This window comes from Mesoplodon mirus, assembly GCF_964341445.2.
Source record: "Mesoplodon mirus genome assembly, chromosome: 7".
NCBI classification, from domain to species: domain Eukaryota; kingdom Metazoa; phylum Chordata; class Mammalia; order Artiodactyla; family Ziphiidae; genus Mesoplodon; species Mesoplodon mirus.
In genome coordinates, this window is record NC_138983.1 from 120,732,108 (window position 1) to 120,749,770 (window position 17,663).

General features: G+C 39.6%; 2 protein-coding genes across 2 annotated transcripts; one reads left to right on the top strand and one right to left on the bottom strand.

Annotated features, from left to right (window-relative positions):
• Positions 1-753: 753 nt before the first annotated feature.
• On the top strand, positions 754-3,273 carry CFAP68 (cilia and flagella associated protein 68). The gene is made up of 4 exons (XM_082629507.1): positions 754-880; positions 1,670-1,900; positions 2,451-2,517; positions 2,976-3,273. Exons 1-4 carry the CDS (start codon positions 788-790, stop codon positions 3,143-3,145), a joined length of 561 nt encoding a protein of 186 aa, XP_082485633.1. The 5' UTR covers positions 754-787; the 3' UTR covers positions 3,146-3,273.
• Positions 3,274-5,926: 2,653 nt separating this feature from the next.
• Positions 5,927-7,849, bottom strand: LOC309808164 (TATA-box-binding protein-like). The gene has a single exon (XM_082628176.1). It carries the CDS (start codon positions 7,084-7,086, stop codon positions 6,157-6,159), a length of 930 nt encoding a protein of 309 aa, XP_082484302.1. The 5' UTR covers positions 7,087-7,849; the 3' UTR covers positions 5,927-6,156.
• Positions 7,850-17,663: the final 9,814 nt, after the last annotated feature.

A 17,663-nucleotide genomic window follows, 5' to 3' on the forward strand; every position in this document is an offset into this window, starting at 1 on the left:
GTGCAGAGGCAGAAGGAACAATACATGCGAAAGCATGATGGAAAAACACAACAGCTGAGTTTGGCTGAAATGTACTTGGAGGGAGAGTGGGTAACAGATGAGACGGAAAAGTTAAGCAGGGACCAGGTCATATAGACATTTTAACAACCTTGAACCTTGCTCTGAAAACAGTGGCCAGCCAGTGAAAGATTTTAAATAGGAAGATGACACAGCTCGATTTTCATTTTCAAAAATTCTGCTTTCCTATGGAGAAATGATAGGAGGAGAAAAAGGCTGATGGCAAGGAGGTCAGAGGGAAGGCTACTGCAGTAATGGAAACTAAGGCTGATAGTGATCTGAATTGGAACTTGGCAATGGAGATGGAGGGTAGTGGACTGATTCAAAAATCAACAAGACCTAGTGATTGAGAATGGATGTAGGGAGTTGAAAGAGAAATCAGAGTCTAAGATAAGCCCCAGGTTTCAGGCTTGGACGACTGAGTGGGTGGTGATGTCTGTCCTTACAGCCCCAGGGACGGTGTCATCTTGGTTTGCAGTCTGAGTACTTGGTCTGTTGGACTTTGTAGGACCAGCTACTCTTTAGTCATCATGCTGTTTGTTGACATCAGTGTGTGCATCTTTCTTCACAAAGGCACATGGTGTGAGAGCAGTTACCTTTAAACCTACAGTGTTGGCTTTGTCTCTACCTGTGGAAAGGTGGGTGGGTGGTGATCTGGGTGATCTATATTCTTTCTTTGCTTGGAGAACTGGGAGGGCCAGGTTTGGTAACATCTCTTCCTTTAAAGAACATGGAACGGCAGAGCAAGGTTTTCTGTCACTCTACTATAAAATCTTCAAACAACACAAGCTCCTCAACTTCAAATGACTCAGCTTCAGGGAAGGTATTGTCTTGCTCCTAAGCCAAGGGACCAGACTTATCTTTTAACCAAAAGTAAACATGGTTAGGCTTCTGATTACTTATAAAAAATTGAAATTCAGACATTGGTCATCTGGTATGTGCAAAGTACTATTGATTAGGAGGGTAGACAGAAGGAAAGGATATGGTAATGAAAAAGACACAGATCCTGTCCTCAAGGGATCATTGTAGGAGATTCCACATTTCCTTGAAGAACTCCAACATATGGTATAAAGTTATAAATATATAAAGATGTGAATATAAAGTTCTGTGTGAGACAAGTGAAAGAGAAGTTAACTTGAGGGAAGGCATCATGAAAAGGGAATGCCACATCCTGAGAAGTGACATTTGATCTGGGCCCAGAAGGAAGGAAGCTATCATTTATTGATCATTTATTATATTATCTAGTTATCCAACTCTCATTTCTTCCTGTCCTCTTTGACGATAGCAATACTCTTAGTCCTTAAATTCCTACATCTCAAAATTACCAGAACATTTTCTAGTTCTCCATATAGTATTGGGGGTACTGAAGTTCTCCTGTCTTTTGCGGGGGGGGACATTTAATCTATATAGTCACCTACTACTGCTGATTGAGAGGGCAGGTCAAAGGATTCATGAACTTGGAGAGAAAGAAACTGAACCACAACAATTAAACTGGGAGGAAAGCCTAGATTCATAGAAGGTGTTATGTTATGCTTGGTGAAGGAAGAGATAGGGATGCCTTTCCTCCTCTCTGGTTTGTGCAACAAGCTTTTCTATTCCTGCCTTTTCCCAGAGACAGCTCCTCACCTCTTTCCTTACAAACCCACACTGTGGCAGCCTCATTAATGCAGATGGCCATGCTGAAGTGTGGACAGATTGGAATGATATGTCCAAGTTTTTCCAGTATGGATGGAGATGTACCACTAATGAAGATGCCTATTCAAACCATACCCTCATGGGCAACTGGAACCAGGAAAGATATGACCTAAAGAATATCGTGCAGCCCAAACCCTTGCCTTCCCAGGTAATTGAACTTTCTCTTCTTTGTTTCCTTCTGTTAGAAAAGGAAATACCAATGGCAATTTGAGAGGCAGGAATCTGATAACTTCCAATGCTGAGATCTCTCAGACTTCTGTTCATTGAGTGGTTGGGAAAGGGCAACAGTCCTCAGCTGGAATGCCTATCCCACTTTACTATCAAGTTGACCATTATATTATTGTAAGGTAATGAAAGGATGGGTAGCATGCTTTTTCTCTTGCTTCTCTTTGGACTTCATCAATCTACAGAAATATATATATATATATATATATATAATGTTTTCTGACTCAGGGTAGCTTCTTCCCTGGTCCCTGCCTACCTAGACTTGTTGTTTATCTGCATCTTGCCCTTAAATCTCCTAAACAAACAAACCAACAAAGGATGTGAACATTAGTAGGATATAGGCTAATGACATATAGACTTATAGTCAATCTAAAATATGACACAGCCTGTTAGAATTCATGTCATTGTGTCCTGTATTTCCCATTATTGGTTATAGACTCCTGTATTTTTAATCTACTACTTTTTCTTTGCAGTTTGGACACTATTTTGAAATGACATATGACACAAGCTACAACAACAAAATACCACTTTCAACCCATAGTAGGTGGCCTATTCTTTTTTTTTTTTTTTTTTTTGCGGTACGCGGGCCTCTCACTGTTGTGGCCTCTCTCGTTGCGGAGCACAGGCTCCGGACACGCAGGCTCAGCAGCCATGGCTCACAGGCCAAGCCGCTCCGCAGCATGTGGGATCTTCCCGGACCAGAGCACGAACCCGTGTCCCCTGCATCGGCAGGCGGACTCTCAACCACTGCGCCACCAGGGAAGCCCTGGACTATTCTTTTTAATTCTTATATTCTCAGGACCTAACTCAGTGCTTGGAACATAGAAGGAACACAAATAAAAGTAAATTGAATGAATGAATAAGTGAATGGATGAGTGAATGATTTCTCTGTTTTCTCAATTTTGACAGGATTCACTGTCTATACCCTCACTGTCTATTCCCTCAGAAATAAGAATGAGATTGGTTACCAAGACTCCTTCTCTTTTCTCTTCCCTCAGGGTATAAGCGAGAGCCTCACTGGTTCCCAGGACATCAACCTGAGCTGGTTCCTCCTCCATACAAATGCAAAGAAAAGTCAACTTACATGAGTAGCTATTCAGAGCCTCAAATTGAGCATCACTCTGTGTGTGTGTGGAATCCTAATAACTGCCAATTTCAGAATCCATGATTCTAAGAAAGAATAAGAAGTTTCATTTTTCCAGTGTAGAATGTAGGAAGGAGCACATTCTAAGAACAACTAAGAATTTAGCTGACTGTAGCACAATTTCACTCTCTGAATAAATAAAGCACAAAAAATATTCTCTATTCCTTTTTTTTTTAAACGAAAATTTAAATGTCAAATTTAAGTTAATTATTTCTACTCTTAGGTCTACATTACGGGTGTTGTAGGAAGGCATTAAAAAGAATTATTTCTCTCAAATCTAAAGCCACTCTGCTTTTCCCTGCCTTCCATCAGGGGCGGAACTGCAGAATCCATCATGACTTAGAACACATTTGGCTAGATGCTTTCTGGATGTGAGCCTGGTAGTCATGGTCAGAGAGTTTACATTTACTGTGACCTTAATAAATATATCCCCTCTTAAGAACTAGAAAAAGAAAAATAACTTTTTATTATTATAGAAGATTTAAAACATACAAAAGTAGACAGAATAGTATAAAGAACTCCCATGTACCATTACCCACCTTCAACAATGGTTATTACCAATTTTATCTATCCCTATCTACTTTCTCTATTTTTAAATTTTTCTCAGAAATTGTATTATTTCATCTATAAATATTTCAGTTTATATCTAAAAAAGATAAGGATTGTCCATTTTTTACTCCCCCACAAAAGTCACCGAAGAAAAGTTGATCAAACAAAACTGAGTTATTTATGAAGCCTTTGGCAAGGAAGAACCTCAACTTTACACAGTCTTGTTAATGATTGAAAAGGGTGATATTAGGGTAGGGTATTTTTAGGAATTTGGGATGACTCCGCTGCTTTAAGATGGGTCTTTCATTGTGGGGAACTGGCAGCGATTGAGAAAAGGTTGTGAATAGTTTAGGGTTGGTGAACACTGGGAGACAATAGTCTTAACATGACTAAACATCAGTATTTTCCGATCTTTTTGCTCTCCCGTTTAAGGTAACAATATAATATTTGGGAGATATCTCCCATATATTACCTCCCAAACCTTCATTATTTTATGTCATGGGTATAAATACAGAATTTATGTTATATATGATGTTAGGTACTGACAAAGTTTTATTTTTTTTCTGTATGGCTATCCAGTTGTCCCCTTATTAGTTATTAAAAAGATCATACCTTCTTCACTGCACTTCAAAGCCATTTTTATTACAAATCAACTAACTGTGTATACTTGGAACTGTTTCTGGGCTCTCTTACATTCCATTGGCCTATTTGTCATTTTTTAAAATCCCATCTTAGCTACAATGGCTTAATTACCTCACTATCTTAATTATGATAATTGTATAAGTCTTAATATGCAGTAGATCAAATCATTTTACCTTGTTTTTCTTCAAGAGGGTCTTAGCTATTTTTGACCCTTTGCATTTCAATATAAATTTTAGGATCAACTTGTCAAGTTCCACAAAAAGATACTGTTAGGATATTGATGGAAATTGCTTTGTATTGTCAGATCAACTTTAGAATTTGTGTTGTCTCTTATTAATACTAATAATTCATTGGTGTGTGTTCCTGCAATATGAATATTTTATAGGCACATGTTTTAAGTTTATATGTTATATATCTGTCCTATACCCTAGGTATCCAGCGTATTTTTTAACATCTTTATTGGAGTATAATTGCTTTACAATGGTTTGTTAGTTTCTACTTTATATCAAACTGAATCAGCTATACATATACATATATCCCCATATCCCTTCCCTCTTGCGTCTCCCTCCCTCCCACCCTCCCTGTCCCACCCCTCTAGGTGGTCCAAAAGCACCCAGCTGATCTCCCTGTGCTATGCGGCTGCTTCCCACTAGCTATCTATTTTACATGTGGTAGTGTATATATGTCCATGCCACTCTCTCACTTCAGCTCAGCTTACACTTCCCCCTCCCCATATCCTCAAGTCCATTCTCTACATCTGCATCCTTATTCCTGTCCTGCCCCTAGGTTCTTCAGAACCTTTTTTTTTTTTAGATTTCATATATATATATATGTGTTAGCATACAGTATTTGTTTTTCTCTTTCTGACTTACTTCACTCTGTACGACAGACTCTAGGTCCATCCACCTCACTACAAATAACTCAATTTCATTTCTTTTTATGACTGAGTAATATTCCACTGTATGTATGGGCCACATCTTCTTTATCCATTCATCTGTCGATGGACACTTAGGTTGTTTCCAGCTCCGGGCTATTGTAAATAGAGCTGCAACGAACATTGTGGTACATGACTCTTTTTGAATTATGGTTTTCTCAGGGTATATGCCCAGTAGTGGGATTGCTGGGTCGTATGGTAGTTCTATTTTTAGTTTTTTAAGGAACCTCCATACTGTTCTCCATAGTGGCTATATCAATTTACATTCCCACCAGCAGTGAAAGAGGGTTCCCTTTTCTCCACACCCTCTCCAGCATTTCTTTTTTTTTTCACTTTTATAAACAGCATTTATTGTACAGAGTACTCTGAAGGAATAAAAATATGTACAGCCATTTGTTTTCATTAATACATTTCTATTCTGCCCTGCAATACTAAAAAGGCGGAATGTGGCACAAAAATAACCCATAGGAGTTACAAATTAGAAAACAACACTTTTAAAAAAGATTTTTACTTTTCTGGTAGAAATATAAAAACTGTGGTTTATGGGGAAGAAATTAAACAAAGTCCAATGGATTGTTGAGGTGGCTTTAAAAGTTTTGTCCCTTAAACCAACTTGTCAACAACAGTAAGTGCTTAAAATCTAAATATAAATAAACGGGCAGCACTGCCCAAATAGCACAGTTCGAGCAACTTACAGTAACACTTCGGTGTTCTCTGTGCAGAAATAATACCCCCTCCCTGGCATCCCTATGGGGTACACATGCAGGAGAGCTTCACCTCGTGCTGCAACCTACAACCAGACATCCATCCTCTCATCACATGGGGCCGTCCACAACACCACTAATTGTACCAGAAATGATTTGTTTTAATAAAACAAGTGGGTGGGGGAGGCAGGAGTACATGACAGCCATTACGTTGTCTTCCTGAAATCCTTTAGAATAGGGTAGATGTTCTCAAAGGCTTCATAAATTTCTGCTCTGACTTTAGCACCTGTTAATACAACTTTTCCAGAAACAAAAATAAGGAGAACAACTCTCGGTTTGATCATTCTGTAGATTAAACCAGGAAATAACTCTGGTTCATAACTACTGAACTGTTGGTGGGTAAGCACAAGGCCTTCCAACCTTATAGGGAACTTCATGTCACAGCTCCCCACCATGTTCTGAATCTTGAAGTCCAAGAATTTAGCTGGAAAACCCAACTTCTGTACAATCCTGGCATATTTTCTTGCTGCTAGTCTGGACTGTTCTTCACTCTTGGCTCCTGTGCACACCATCTTCCCAGAACTGAATATCAGTGCAGTGGTCCGGGGCTCTCTTATTCTCATGATTACGGCAGCAAACCGCTTGGGATTATATTCAGCATTCCGGGCACGAAGTGCAATGGTCTTTAGGTCAAGTTTACAGCCAAGATTCACTGTGGATACAATATTTTGCAGCTGCGGCACAATCCCAGAGCTCTCCGAGCCTGGCATGGCAGGGGTAATGGGGGTCATGGGAGTCATGGGGGAGGGATACAGGGGAGCGGTGCCCGGCAAGGGTGCGGTCGTAAGAGTCTGTGAGTGGAAAAGCTGTGGTGTCTGGCCGGAGGCCCCCTGGGTTGCCTGCCGGGAGGTCGACTGCTGAACGGCTGCCACTGCCGCCTGCTGCTCCTGCTGCTGCCGCCGCTGCCTTTGCTGTTCTTCCCAAATAGACAGACTGTTGGTGCTCTGAATAGGCTGCGGAGTCAGTCCTGTGCCATACGGCATCATCAGACTAAAGATAGGGATTCCAGGAGCCATGGCACCCTGAGGGGAGGCCAGGCCCTGGGCATAATGTGGGACGCTGTTGTTCTGATCCATGAGGTTCACTTTCTTCTTGGCAAATCAAAAACCTTTGGACTGGGAATCACCTCAGCATTCAGTCTTTTCCTAGAGCATCCCCAGCACACTCTTAGCGACTTCCTCAACTCTCTGGGTTATCTTCACGCACACCAACAAACAGTGATGCTGCTGGAGTCACTGCAGAGACAACTACCGGTCGGCGAAAACGAAGTTAAGCCGCAAACGGCCGCGGCGCCCGCTACTGGCGACCCTTTCTGACTCTACAGAACTCCTGGCTCCCTTTGTTAACGTCACTTCCGCCAGTTCCCTCCAGCATTTCTTGTTTGTAGATTTTCTGACGATGGCCATTCTGACTGGTGTGAGGTGATACCTCATTGTAGTTTTGATTTGCATTTCTCTAATGATTAGTGATGTCGAGCATCCTTTCATGTGTTTGTTGGCAATCTGTATACCTTCTTTGGAGAAATGTCTATGTAGGTTTTCTGCCCATTTTTGGATTGGGTTGTTGTTTTTTTTTTTTTTTTTTTTTTTGATATTGAGCTGCATGAGCTGCTTGTAAATTTTGGAGATTAATCTTTTGTCAGTTGCTTCATTTGCAAATATTTTCTCCCATTCTGAGGGTTGTCTTTTCGTGTTGTTTATGGTTTCCTTTGCTGTGCAAAAGCTTTGAAGTTTCATTAGGACCCATTGTTTTTTTTTTTCCATTTTTCTAGGAGGTGGGTCAAAAAGGATCTTGCTGTGATGTATGTCATAGAGTGTTCTGCCTATGTTTTCCTCTAAGAGTTTTATAGTGCCTGGCCTTACATTTAGGTCTTTAATCCATTTTGAGTTTATTTTTGTGTATGGTGTTAGGGAGTGTTCTAATTTCATTCTTTTACATGTAGCCATCCAGTTTTCCCAGCATCACTTATTGAAGAGGCTGTCTTTTCTCTATTGTATATTCTTGCCTCCTTTATCAAAGATAAGGTGACCATATGTGCATGGGTTTATCTCTGGGCTTTCTATCCTGCTCCAATGAACTATATTTCTGTTTTTGTGCCAGTACCATACTGTCTTGATTACTGTAGCTTTGTAGTATAGTCTGAAGTCCAGGAGCCTGATTCAGCATATCTTTTATTGTGATAAAATATACATAACATAAAATGTACCATTTTGGGACTCCCCTGGTGGTGCAGTGGTTAAGAATCCACCTGCCAATGCAGGGGACTCAGGTTCAAGCTCTGGCCCAGGAAGATCCCACATGCCACAGAGCAACTAAGCCCATGAGCCACAACTGCTGAGCCTGTGTGCCACAACTGTGGCCCAATGCAGCTCTAGGTGCACACCTAGAGCCCGTGCTCCACAACAAGAGAAGCCACCACAATGAGAGGCCTATGCACTGTAATGAAGTGTAGCCCCAGCCCGCTGCAACTAGAGAAATCTGTGAATTTTAGGGTGGAATTTTCTATCTCTGCAAAAAACATTATTGGAATTTTGATAAGAATTGCTTTGAATCTGTAGATCACTTTAGCTAGTATTGATATCTTAACAGTATTAAGTTTTCCAATCCGTGAACATAGATGTCTTTCCATTTATGTCTTCTTTAATTTATTTTAACAATGTCTTATAGTTTTTAGTGCACAAATTTTTTGCCTCCTTAGTCGAGATTATTCCTCGACTATTCCTCGAATGTTTTATTCTTCCTGATGCTATTGTAAATGAAATTGTTTTCTTAATTTCCTTTTTGGATTATTCATTGTTAGTGTATAGAAATGCAACTAATTTTTGTGTGTTTGTTGGTTTTATATCCTGCAATGTTGCTGAACTTGTTTATTAGTTCTAATTTATATTTTTGGCGAAATCTTTAGGGTTTTGTATATGTAAGATAATGTCTTTTGTAAATAGAAATAGTTTTACTTGTTTCTTTCCAACTTGGATGCTTTTCTTTTTCTTGCCTAATTGCTCTGGCTAGAACTTGCAATAATATATTGAATAGAAGTGGTAAAAGTGGACATCCCTGTCTTGATCCTAGTCTTAGAGGAAAGGCTTTCAATCTTCACCACTGAGTATGATGTTAGCTGTGGGTTTTTCATATATGGTTGAGGTAATTTCCTGATACCTACAACTGAGTTCATAATCTTCAGTCTCAAATTTGTCAATCTTATATATTTCATATCTTGGTGAATTCCATAGTTTTCTTTTATGTGTCTTAACCACTCTTTCTTATTTTTAATATTACATATTGCATAATAAATTCACACAATTGTCAAAAACAGAAAGCAAGAAATTAGTTTGAATCCCCCTTTGTCATCCTTCCCATTAAAACAGATACCAAGCCCTATAAATTCTATCTCCACATTATGTCTTGATTATGTCCCTCTTTGTTACATCTCTATTGCCTCTGCCATATTCCACTTTCCCATTATTTCTTGCTCTTACCCTTTCGGTTGATGTCTCTATTTTCCATTTTGGTCTGTATTTATCAATCACTATATTGCTCCCAGATTAAGTCTAAAACTGCAGAGTGTATCATGCTACTCTCTTGGTTAAAATCTTTCATTGGCTTTTATAGCCTTCAAAATAAACTTCAAACTCCTTAGCAGGGTTTTCTCTACTTTCTGACTCTTATTCCTCATCTCCCACATTCCCTCTCATATATCTAGTGCTCCAACCAAACATAAATATCAATACCTGCCTGGACACTTCATGCTGTTCCCCCTTCTAGATGCATTTTCTTCCCTCTTAACCTTGCCAAGTCCTATAAACCATTAAGAATTCAGTCAGACACCCACTAGGATGGCTATAACCAAAAAGATAAATAATTATAACTGTTGGTGAAGATATTGAGAGGTTGGAACCCTCATACACTGCTGGTGGGAATTTTAAATGGGCATCTGGGTTTCCCTGGTGGCGCAGAGGTTAAGAATCTGCCTGCCAATGCAAGGCACCTGGGTTCGAGCCCTGGTCCGGGAAGATCCCACATGCTGCGGGGCAGCTGAGCCCGTGTGCCACAGCTGCTGAGCTTGCGCTCTAGAGCCCGCAAGCCACAACTACTGAAGCCCGCACGCCTAGAGCCCGTGCTCCTCAACAAGAGAAGCCACTGCAGTGAAGCCTGGGCACCGCAACGAAGAGTGGCCCCCGCTGGCCACAACTAGAGAAGGCCCGCGCACAGCAACAAAGACCCAACACAGCCAAAAACAAATAAAAACAAAATACATTAATTTGTTTAAAAATGGGCAGCTGCCTTGGAAAATAGTCTGACAGTACCTCAAAAGGCTAGATGGAAAGTTACCATATAATCCAGCAATTCCACTCCTAGATATATAGTCAAGAGAAATGAAAACATATGTCCACACAAAAACTAGTACATGAATTTTCATAGCAGTATTATTCATAATAGACAAAAAGTGGAAGTAACTCAAATGTCCATAAATTGATGAATGGGTAAATAAAAGGCAGTAGATCCATGTAAAGGAATATTATTTGGCAATAGAAAGGAGTGAAGTACTGATACATGCAACCATATGGCGGATACTTTAAAACATTCTGCTAAGTGAAAGAAGCTAGTCACATAGGGCCACGTATTGTATGATTCCACTTAAACGTCCAAAATAGGCAAATACATAGAGACAGAATGTAGATTAGAGGTTGCCTAGGGCTGAGGGGTGGGCATTGGAGGGTGATAACTAATGGGTATAAGTTAGCATCTTGGCTAATTATATGTCCTAAAATTGACTTTGGTGATGGATGTACAACTCTGTGAATATAAATAAAACCATTAAATTGTACACTTTCAATGGGTAAATAGTATAGTAATGAATGATATCTCAATAAAGCTGTTAAAAAAATTTGGTCAGGAGTAACCATCTCCAGGATTCCTTCTATGTCCAGGGTAGGTAAGCCCCTTAAGTGTCCCCATAACAGACATTTTGAGTGGACATCGTAGAAACTTGAAATCTACGTCTTTTTACTTGCCTGTTCTTCTGCTCAATTTTTAATTGTGTTAGGGCAAAAAAGCATGTCTTATTTTTGTAGCTAGCACATGGTAGGCACTCAAATAATTGTTGAATGAATAGTCATTGTAAGGGACTTCCCTGGTGGCACAGTGGTTAAGAATCCGCCTGCCAATGCAGGGGACACTGGTTCGAGCCCTGGTCCAGGAAGATCCCACATGCCACAGAGCAGCTAAGCCCATGCTCCACAGCTACTGAGCCCGTGCTCTAGAGCCCATGAGCCACAACTGCTGAAGCCCACATGCCTAGAGCCCGTGCTCCGCAACAAGAGAAGCCACTTCAATGAGAAGCCTGTGCACCGCAACAAAGAGTAGCCCCCGTTCGCCACAACTAGAGAGTCCATGCACAGCAACGAAGACCCAACGCAGTCAAAAAATAAATTAATTAATTAAAATATATATACATTAAAAAACTAGTCATTGTAATCTTCAGAGCAAAGATCAAATCCAGTGCAATATTCAAATAAAATGTGAGGTATTAAATAGAATAGGATTTTTCTAATCATGAAAATATGTATCATTCCCAAACCATTAGGCAAAACATCCATTTGGTTTCTAAATGTTACATCTTATTGAAATTATATGTATGTACTCTACACACATTTCCCAGATTTATTCTTTAAAAAAATGATAGTTTAAAAAAAGGTAAAGCACTTCTTAGCACAGTGCATACCTAATAGTAAGTGCTTAATAAATGTTAGCTCATATTAAAAAACATAATAAATGCTAATTAAAATTGCCTCAACAAACTTCTGGCATAATTCAGACATAGGGAATGAAGTAGAATTATGGAAGAGCTAGCTATAAAGCTAAAGAAAAATCCCTCAAATATGCTAGACTAGAAAAGTCCTATACTAATAGCAGTGAACAAATAGCTATAGCAAAGCATGTGATCTGGAAAAGAATAACAACAAAAAACTAGTCTAACTTGGGGATGGTAATAATAAACAAAAAAGGTGACCCTTCACATTCTGAACAAATTTGTCAAAAACATAAATATCATACTCTAATAGACAAAGTGTGATTCATTTAAGATCAAATCATTAAGATTATGTCTGCTTGAGAAATCTGGTAATTCACTAAAATGATTAAAGCTGACACATGGTTTCCAGAGCATTCTTCAGTTTTTTACACTACTTAATTCAGCCTCAATCAGTTAAGGTGTTTTTGCATACCAGTAACATAAAACCCTCATCAAAAAAAGATTAAACAAAAATGAGATGTAATAAGACATTGTGAAGTAAGGAAGCTCTAAAGTTGACCAGTTAAGCAGTTCAATGACCCATCAAGGTCTCGGAGTCTTACCATCTTCTTGCTCAACCATCATCAGTATATAATGGAGGCTCCCTCATGGTTTCAAGATGCCTACAGCAATCTGAGTATCACATTCTCATGTTCCAACATGCAGAGGAAGAAAAAAATCAATCTCTCTCTCTGTCTCTGTCTCTCTCTTTCTCGCTGTCTCTCTCCCTCTCCCTCTTCCCCCCCTCCTTCTCTCTTTTTTGGCAAGTCTTTTTAAAGGTAAAAAGCCTTTCTAGAAGCATCTATAGCAAATTTCCATCCTGTCTCATTTATCATAATTCGGTTGTAGCCCTTTCAAGACTAATCCCTACAGAAGGAGGGGAATTTCCATGATCGATTTAGACCAATTCTGACTGGAGCTTGGGGGATCCCTTCACTTTCCTGAAGCACATGGCTAGGAAGAATATGGTGGATACCTAAACCAATCTGGGGTGCTGTTGGCAAGACTGAAGGTGGTAAATAGGTTACTTAGGCAGCCAACAATGTCTGCTACACAGCCATAAAAATTGGCTCTAAGTTTAGAGAAATCTGACTTCTGGCTAGATCACAGCATTTCAGACTATTAGGAAGTTGTTTTTTAAGAGAAAACATTTTGAACATGTATAGATTTGCAATGTATATTGTCCTAGCTCCACACCCCTGCAACACAAAAGCTTTCAACAGTTGTTTCACATGTCATATTTTAAAAGCATGGCCAATCCCCAAACTGTAGGTTTTGTGAAGGAAAGAGTCCTTGTGAGAAATCAGAAATCAGCTGGAAGAGGGTGCAGGAAAAATAAGAGTGGTCTCTAAACATTTATACCAGGGCTATTTTTCATTAATTGAATCAGAAGTTTGTCTAGACTCACAAAAGTGAAATAGAGGTGTTTTTGTAGAGCAGTATGTCTTTGTTTAAGCTAAATAATATAATCACTTATTGATCTGTTGTTATTCACTGTAATTCTTAAACATTTAAAAACAAAAACCATATGATATCACTTATATGTGGAATCTAAAATATGACACACCAATAAATAAGTAATAAAAAGGGACTTTCCTGGTGGTCCAGTGGTTAAAACTCCATGCTTCCAATGCAGGGGGTGCAGGTTTGATCCCTGGTCGGGGAACTAAGATCCTACATGCCGCGTGGTGCGGCCAAAAAAAAAACTAAACTAAACTAAACTAAACTAAAATATGACACAAATGAATATACCTATGAAACAGAAACAGACACACAGACATAGAGAACAGACTTGTGGTTGCCTGGGTGGGGGGGATGGGGGAGGAAAGGATTGGGAGTTTGGGATTAGCAGATACAAACTATTATATATAAGATGGATAAACAACAAGGTTCTACCATATAGCACAGGGAACTATATTCAATATCCTGTGATGAACCATAATGGAAAAGAATATGAAAAAATATATATACATGTGGATAACTGAGTCACTTTGCTGAAGAGCAGAAATTAACACAACATTGTATAATAAGTCAACTATACTTCAATAAAATTTAAAAAATAAAAAAATAAGGGACTTCCCTGGTGGTCCAGTGGGTAAAAATCCACACTCCCAATGCAGGGCGCCCGGGTTCCAATCCTGGTTGGGGAACTAGATCCCACATGCATGCCACAACTAAGAGCCCACATGCTGCAACTAAAGACCCCACGTGCCACAACTAAGACCCAGAGTGGCTTAAATAAATAAATATTTAAAAATAAATAAAATACAAAAGTTAACCTTTTTAAATTGTGGGTCAATGGATTGTATATTTCCCAGTCTTAGTTTTAATAGGTGTTTACTGGCTAATTAAGGTACTACACCTGAGAGGCTTGTTTGGCGGTAATTACCTGTCCTATTGTGATAATCACCTGTCCACCTTGTGAATCAGCTGAAGGCAATGCTTATCAGTAGCAAAATGTCAAAGTTGAGGACACCATCTCCTCCCTGGTGACATGATTAATTTCAGAGATGCACTAAGGCCTTTTATGCATTGTCATCCAGACCTCATTCAGATTTGTTATTGGAACTGAGGGCCAAAATCAAAGAGGGAGGAGAGGAACTAATATTTCTTGAACTCTGCTAAGGGCTTTACCTCCTTTTTCTCCTTAATTTACTCCTTACAACTAGTGTACAAATCAGTACCCCTTGTTATAAATGGAAGACCTAAAGACCATAAAGCTTAAGTGACTTGCTAAATTTATCCCATAAGTAAATGCTGGAAACAGTCATTCTGACTCTAATATCCCTGGAGTCCCCTAAATCATATGTGATGATTATTACAAAATATTCAAACACAAGACAGTTATCTGTTGCTGAATGATATTTATTAGCTTAATAATTTGGGCCTGCCCTTAGCATTAATAAGCTTCAGCACTAGTCACAAGATTTTCATTCACTGGTGGGGAAATTCTCTTGTTTTAAAAAATGCAGTTAGAGAAAGGGCATCTACTTCTTGGGGGCTGCAGTGACAGCAGGTTTCTCTTCACGGGTGATGGGAATGGTGCGCTCAGGGCCGGAGACCTGTTTCCTTGGTCCATTCACAGTGAGGATGCCATCAGATGACAGGGATGAAGTAATGGTGAGAGGGTCCACATCAGCTGGGATCCGGTATTTCCGGTGGAACTCCCGGGAGATGAAGCCGTGTTCATCCTAATCCAAGAGAATAAGGAAAGAGGTAGAGAGATAAGAACAGGAAATAGCATCACTTGCCTGGAACTCAGACATCGTCCTTCCCCTTAGGTGTGGCCAAATGCATGGCAACCTGAGAGAAAGCTAAATAGCTGTTCTGTTTCGGACTAAGATGAAATTGCCTAGGTGGTCACTCCTACCAATGAGAGTCTGAGAAGTCTGAACAGCCAAAACTTCATAGCTCTCTAAACCCTCAGACATGGACATGTTCAGGGGTATGTCCTAGAGGGTTAGATCAATGTTTTTTGGGCCTACAGGATTTGGAATATCATCTGGCTTTTAAGATTTGAGTCCCTGAGGAAACCCAGAAATTGTCCTGACTCTTCAGGAATGTTCCAGAAGGTTCCAGACCAATAGACCTAATAATAACAACAACAACAATAAAGACTCCCTCCAGGGAGGCTCTGATCTAAAGTTCAATCATACAAGCAAAACTGAAATATACTGTTTGGTGCACAAGTTTCTGAGTTGGGAATTCCCTGGCAGTCCAGTGGCAAGGACTCCCCACTTTCACTGCCTTCGGTAGGAAGCAAATACATTGAAAAACTCTCCCAGAAAGTAATGAAAAGCTATTCCATTCTTTAGAATTTGGCTCAAGAATTCTGACCCTAACCGTTACACCTGCTGAATCTCAAGCATTTATCCAGACAGGCTCTCAACTCATTTCCACATGGGTCTAGGGTATTAGGAGGTGAGTAGAGCTCTGAAGCTTAGGCAAAGCAAGTAGTTCAGCATTAAGATGGGCTAATGAGAAGTGAATTCCAAAACATCTGAAAGAAAAGTCTCAAATTCAAGGGCCTTCCGAGTGCATGCAGTTAATGAATTATATAAAGCAATCAGATGTCTGACAACCACTACTCCTAAATCAGTGGTCTTCAACCTTGACTAACTGTACATTAGAATCCCCTAGGGAGCTTTGAAAAATCCTGATTTAACTGACCTGGGATATGCCTGAGCATTGGGATTTTTTTTTTTTTTTTTTTTTTTTTTTTTGCGGTACGCGGGCCTCTCACTGCTGTGGCCTCTCCCGTTGTGGAGCACAGGCTCCGGACGTGCAGGCTCAGTGGCCATGGCTCACGGGCCCAGCCGCTCCGCGGCATGTGGGATCTTCCCAGACCGGGGCACGAACCCGTGTCCCCTGCATCGGCAGGCGGACTCTCAACCACTGCGCCACCAGGGAAGCCCTGGACTATTCTTTTTAATTCTTATATTCTCAGGACCTAACTCAGTGCTTGGAACATAGAAGGAACACAAATAAAAGTAAATTGAATGAATGAATAAGTGAATGGATGAGTGAATGATTTCTCTGTTTTCTCAATTTTGACAGGATTCACTGTCTATACCCTCACTGTCTATTCCCTCAGAAATAAGAATGAGATTGGTTACTAAGACTCCTTCTCTTTTCTCTTCCCTCAGGGTATAAGCGAGAGCCTCACTGGTTCCCAGGACATCAACCTGAGCTGGTTCCTCCTCCATACAAATGCAAAGAAAAGTCAACTTACATGAGTAGCTATTCAGAGCCTCAAATTGAGCATCACTCTGTGTGTGTGTGGAATCCTAATAACTGCCAATTTCAGAATCTATGATTCTAAGAAAGAATAAGAAGTTTCATTTTTCCAGTGTAGAATGTAGGAAGGAGCACATTCTAAGAACAACTAAGAATTTAGCTGACTGTAGCACAATTTCACTCTCTGAATAAATAAAGCACAAAAAATATTCTCTATTCCTTTTTTTTTAAACGAAAATTTAAATGTCAAATTTAAGTTAATTATTTCTACTCTTAGGTCTACATTACGGGTGTTGTAGGAAGGCATTAATAAGAATTATTTCTCTCAAATCTACAGCCACTCTGCTTTTCCCTGCCTTCCATCAGGGGCGGAACTGCAGAATCCATCATGACTTAGAACACATTTGGCTAGATGCTTTCTGGATGTGAGCCTGGTAGTCACGGTCAGAGAGTTTACATTTACTGTGACCTTAATAAAGATATCCCCTCTTAAGAACTAGAAAAAGAAAAATAACTTTTTATTATTATAGAAGATTTAAAACATACAAAAGTAGACAGAATAGTATAAAGAACTCCCATGTACCATTACCCACCTTCAACAATGGTTATTACCAATCTTATCTATCCCTATCTACTTTCTCTATTTTTAAATTTTTCTCAGAAATTATATTATTTCATCTATAAATATTTCAGTTTATATCTAAAAAAGATAAGGATGGTCCATTTTTTACTCCCCCACAAAAGTCACCGAAGAAAAGTTGATCAAACAAAACTGAGTTATTTATGAAGCCTTTGGCAAGGAAGAACCTCAACTTTACACAGTCTTGTTAATGATTGAAAAGGGTCATGTTAGGGTAGGGTATTTTTAGGAATTTGGGATGACTCCGCTGCTTTAAGATGGGTCTTTCATTGTGGGGAACTGGCAGCGATTGAGAAAAGGTTGTGAATAGTTTAGGGTTGGTGAACACTGGGAGACAATAGTCTTAACATGACTAAACATCAGTATTTTCCAATCTTTTTGCTCTCCTGTTTAAGGTAACAATATAATATTTGGGAGATATCTCCCATATATTACCTCCCAAACCTTCATTATTTTATGTCATGGGTATAAATACGGAATTTATG